This window comes from Physeter macrocephalus, chromosome 16, assembly GCF_002837175.3.
Source record: "Physeter macrocephalus isolate SW-GA chromosome 16, ASM283717v5, whole genome shotgun sequence".
Taxonomy (NCBI): Eukaryota; Metazoa; Chordata; class Mammalia; order Artiodactyla; family Physeteridae; genus Physeter; species Physeter macrocephalus.
This window is the reverse complement of record NC_041229.1, coordinates 46140805-46145809: the sequence shown is the minus strand read 5'-3', so window position 1 is coordinate 46145809 and position 5005 is coordinate 46140805. Positions and strand designations below refer to the sequence as shown.

At 44.9% G+C, this 5005-nt stretch overlaps 1 protein-coding gene and 1 pseudogene across 1 annotated transcript in view; one reads left to right on the top strand and one right to left on the bottom strand.

Annotated features, from left to right (window-relative positions):
- Positions 1 to 37: 37 nt before the first annotated feature.
- Positions 38 to 1099, bottom strand: LOC102981454 (cofilin-2-like; annotated as a pseudogene).
- A 1558-nt stretch (positions 1100 to 2657) lies between these two features.
- TMEM135 (transmembrane protein 135) overlaps positions 2658 to 5005 on the top strand; it is a 257212-nt gene continuing 254864 nt past the window's right edge. The window contains exon 1 of the mRNA XM_024131687.3: positions 2658 to 3004. Coding sequence (XP_023987455.1) covers positions 2864 to 3004 — 141 coding nt within the window. The 5' untranslated portion in view covers positions 2658 to 2863. The remainder of the gene's footprint in view (positions 3005 to 5005) is intronic.

Here is a 5005-nt window from a genome sequence, read left to right as displayed (position 1 = left end):
TGGGCTCTAGGTGCGTGGGCTTTGTGGGCTCTGGCACGCAGTCTCAGTAGTTGTGGCTCGTGGGCTCTAGAGCTCCACGGCATGTGGGATCTTCATGGACCAGGGCTCGAACCCGTGTCCCCTGAATTGACAGGCAGATTCTCAACCACTGCGCCACCAGAGAAGTCCCCAGAGGGATAAACTTCTATCTTTTTACCACTGTTCTTCTGGGCTATCAATCTGAGTACTCCTCTTTTATTATCTTATTTAGTTTATACTATGTTATATTTTTATTACACCTATCTCATATTGTCTTGTTTAGTTTTCTTATAACTAAGTTTTCATATAACTAGTTGTTTTGTCTAAAATATGATGGGAAAGCATTCCTTGGGTTGTACATAAAAGTAATAGTATTAAATAGTCTAATGGCAATCACTGATAGGCTGCTTAAATGAATGATATTTCCTTCATTCATTGTTTAGAAAGGGCCCATTGGGGAAGGGGAAAAACCAAAACAAAATCCAACACTATTCCAATTGACTGAGCTGCAGAAGTGGAAGCTCCTAACACCCAGATGACATTTGACTGTCATTTTATAAGTAAGGGTTTTCCATCAAGTGAGACTACTACATTGTCTCCCAATTTCTCTTCAGGTGACGAATGCTCCTTAATCTCATCCATGCCATTCACATGCCACTTGTGTTTAATATATGTAAATTTCTTTTTAATGGCATATTTGGAGCTAGCATAAATCATCTTGCTTTTTAAAGGTGCACTCTTAGAAGCCCAGAATATAAATATCAATACTAGGTCTTCTTTCTTAGACTCATGTTTTGTATGTGGCATCACACAGAGCAAACTGGCAATCATTCAGAGGTAGCAACTTCACACACGATGTGTAGGGATCCTCTATGGTATCACCAGTGTCATTTGCCAAGATCTGCTTTGCTTCCTCTACAATTATTTGTCCTTTCTCATCATTTAAACAGAAGAGACCTTCTTTCTTCCCTCCTTCCTTTCTTTCTTTCCTTTTTATCTTCTTTTGTGTAGAAGATTTCCTTATTTTCCTATCATTAAAAACTTTGATGACTTCATCATTCACTGTAACTCCAGAAGCCATAGTGCCTGGGGCTGCATTGGCAGCTCTGGCTCCAGCTCTGTGGCACTAGGAAGAGGAGAAGGAGAGGAGAGGTGGGTGGAAACCTTGTCTCTCTCTTGTTCACATCTGAATCTACAGAGCTTAGAACAGTGCCTGAAAATAATATGTGCTCAGTAAATATTTGTAGAATGAATGAATGGGATTCTTCTAAAGGTTGTACATAAAAGTAATATTAAACAGTCTAATGGCAAGTTCTTGCTTTAAGAAACTTTAGAATTTGTAATTCCAAGGAAACTGGAAAGATATTTATAGGTGAGGAAACTGATATTTAGTGGGGTTATAAGACTCATAGGCCGCACAGGTTCCTTATCATGCCAATTGTTGGCCAAGCTCTCTAGCCAGGTATGAGTTCTAAGACCACTGCTGCCTCTACTATGTGTACTATTTGAAGCCAAGTCCCCCTAAGACTGAGTTCCCCTACTGAGTTTATGATTAATCTATCTAAAATTTAATTTCCTTTCTTTTCCCCCCTGACCTCAATCCTGTGGTAACTGAACACTAATCAACTAGTCAGATGACTAAAACTGCTGTTGTGATAACATCATTAATGTACTAAAACTGCTATTATAGATATCATCATTATTTAGTGTACAAACTCAGGTTCTTTCTCCAGGGCAAGATGAGCTCACAGACCCCGAAGCCATGGACCACCTGGCCTGAGAATTGGAGACATCCTCTGACTCCTGAAACTATGATTAAGAAATGTCACGAGATGATGATTAATCCTAGCCTCTTTGTTTTTCCTTTTTAAGAAACCCCTAACTCAAAGACCAAGTGGGAGTGGATCTGAGGCTTGTCTCCCATCCTCTTGCTTGGCGCCCTGCAATAAACCTTTACTTTGCTGCAAACACCTCCTCTCAGAGTCTGGCTTTCTGAGCCTGGGGCATGTGAGTCCTTGCTGGTTTACATATTTGGCTGGTGAGCACCTGTGATGTATGCTGTAGACAGGACTGCTCAGTGGCCCAGGGTTTGGAGAGGACGACCTACTACTGTCCTTTCCCCATACAGGAAGTGCAAGAACACAGCTAACAGATTTTTCAAGCCTTCTCAGGCACTGCAGAGCTTAGAAAGCCCAGAAATTGGGAGCAGTGCCGTCCCAACCAGCAGGCAGCCTTAGCTATTTATTACCTGGCACTCTAGGGTAGCAGAGCAGGCAGTTCTGAGGAGGATGGTTGTCCAGGCTCTCCTCTGGCAATCGTCTTCCTCCACCAGCTCCCAACAAAGACATTTAATCCCTTTCTTCCACTGCCCTCAGTTCTACTTGGTTGGGCTTTTAGAGGACAGAGACTGGAGTCCAATGTTACGCAAGTCACCTATCTTTGCACATCTTTCTCGGCGCGCTCGCGTCGGCGCGGACCTAAAGGAGGGGGTGGCGGGCGCGTCCCCAAGCTGCGCTCTCCCTCCATCTGTTCCCCGCGCTGAGCCGGGCTCCGAGAGGCGAGCGCGCGCCCCGGGCCGAGGCCGCTTGAGGGAGCGCGCACGCTCCGCCTCTCCCCGCCTCCCTGATGCGCGCCCCGCCCCCTCGAGCTGCGGTGCGCCAAGCGCTCAACCTCGGAGGACTTTGGCCCAGAGTAACCCCGCTCGCGTGAGCTTTCCCCTCTATTCCGCACCTACCCCCGGCACGCCCTGAGAGCCCGCGGTGGTTGGGCGCTCGCTGCCCGCCCCTCTTCCTCCCTGCCGAGCTTCGGCTCACCCCCTCCCGGCCCCTGCGCGCTTCTCCTCGTCATGGCGGCCCTCAGCAAGTCCATCCCTCATAACTGCTACGAGATCGGCCACACTTGGCACCCTTCCTGCGGGGTCTCCTTCGTGCAGATCACCAGGGGCGCCCTGGAGGAGTCCCTGAAGATCTATGCCCCCCTGTACTTGGTGAGACCCATCAGCTTCTCCCCCAGAGCGAGTTTAGTGTGGAGAATGGGCCAGGGCGTGCAGTCGTGCTCCGCAGGGGCCCGGGGCACTCGCCCTGTGTCTATTTCTCATTGGGAGGGGTCAGGGTATTTTTGGCGGCGGTGGGTGGCATGGGGGGAGATCGCGAGGGGCGGATATCCCAGATCCTACGGGGGGCGGGAGAAGGGGGAGGGGAATTAGAAGTTGAGCTGTCATCTGAATGCCTGTTCGGGAGAAGATGGGTTCCCAACTTCAGGATTAAGTTTGGGGCCCTTAAAGTTGTGAGTTCAGAGACCTGCGTTATTTTCCCTCCCTCCTGCCTTGTGGAGAGGTGTTGTAGGTCAGCGAGGCGATGAGAAATGGCCTGCAATCATTCCTCATCTAATTCCCCCTGTTTGGGCACCCTCCTCCCCAATTTTTTTTTTTTTTTTTTAAGGGCATATTGGACATCAAGTCCCTGTGGCCTCAGATCTTGTCTCAGTTTGGGATGAGAGGATTGTAGCTTGAGGGTTTTGCAAGTGTTTTTGCAAGTTCACAAAGTGGTCTCCTGGTTGAGATTTTGCTTGGTGTTTTAAAGGGTGGTTCCAGTCTTTGAGTCAGTGAAAAATGTTTAGGAGATCTGACTTAATGTCAGGTAGGTCCTTCATTACACAGCTTTACCTGTAGGGCAATCTAAGTTTGGAGTTTTAAATAGAGAATATTTGGAAATACGTGTTTGTATCACGGAGATTGTTAAAGAAGTTTGTTCTTAAATGTTCTCACCAGCATCTTTTTTTTTTTTCAATAATCTCACCCTTGGTATTAAATATTTATCACTTTGGCTATTGAAGTTCATTCTCTTATTTTCTTGCGCGATAGAGCCTGTGTCCTAAGAAGGCAAAGGTATATTTATTTTTGGTATGTTTTCTAAAAGTTCCATCCAATGTTCAGTGGATGGTCAATTCTTACTTCTCATTGAGTAATGATTTAGATTTATACCCTAATATTCTGAAGGTGTGTCATGACCATATCTGTAGTACTTCTTGAAAAGTATGATTATTTATTACAGAGATAACAGAGGAGAAGATGGTAACTTTCTCTGAGCTTGCAGAAGCCAGTTTCATTTGTATCATATATACTTATGCTTTTCAAACTTTAATGTGTGTTAGGAATCCACTGGGGGAGAATGTTAAACTGGGAGTTCTGATTCAGTCGGTCTGGGTGGGGCCTGAGATTCTGCATTTCTAACAAACTCCCAGGTAATATTAATACTTCTGGTCCAAGAGCCACAGTTTAAATAGTAAGGATCTAGAGTAAAGGCTGATAATAAACTTATCATTGGAGCTGTAAATGTCTTCCTTGATTTTCTTTGGCCAAGATCCATGTTTATCTGCTTTTCCACATGAATTGTGGCCAGTCCGTACCTCAATTTTTTTTTTAATAGAATATCTACAAACATGATTGCGCTGTTGATGTATTCAGTAATATAAAGAGATTGTTCTTTCCCTTAGAGGATTATGAGGTATTTGGGGAGAGAGTTTATGGTATGTAATTTCTCCCTCTGAAAATCCATAGCACTTTTATTGTACCTCACTTATTCATTCATCCATTCATTCAACAACTGTTTGTTGAGGGCCTGATGTTTTTCATATTTACAGCCTAGATAATTTATTGGTTATGTTTCCTGATAGGGTAATTCGGGGGAGCAACAGGAACATGAGCAATAGAAGCCCACCTTCTATTCCAGTAGGTGGGCTGGGGGCAAGGGGGTCAAGAAAAGTTTGTGTTTTACCATTATGTCTCCAGCTAGATTAAATACTTCTTGAGGACAAATTCTCAATCTTATTTGGCCTTGTAATATCTGTATTACAAGATAGCTGGGTCGCTATTGAAGAGTGGTTGTGAAGTAAAATTAGTGGGAACTGACCAGCATTTTTTTTTTTTTTTTTTTTTTTTTTGCGGTACGCGGGCCTCTCACTGTTGTGGCCTCTCCCCTTGCGGAGC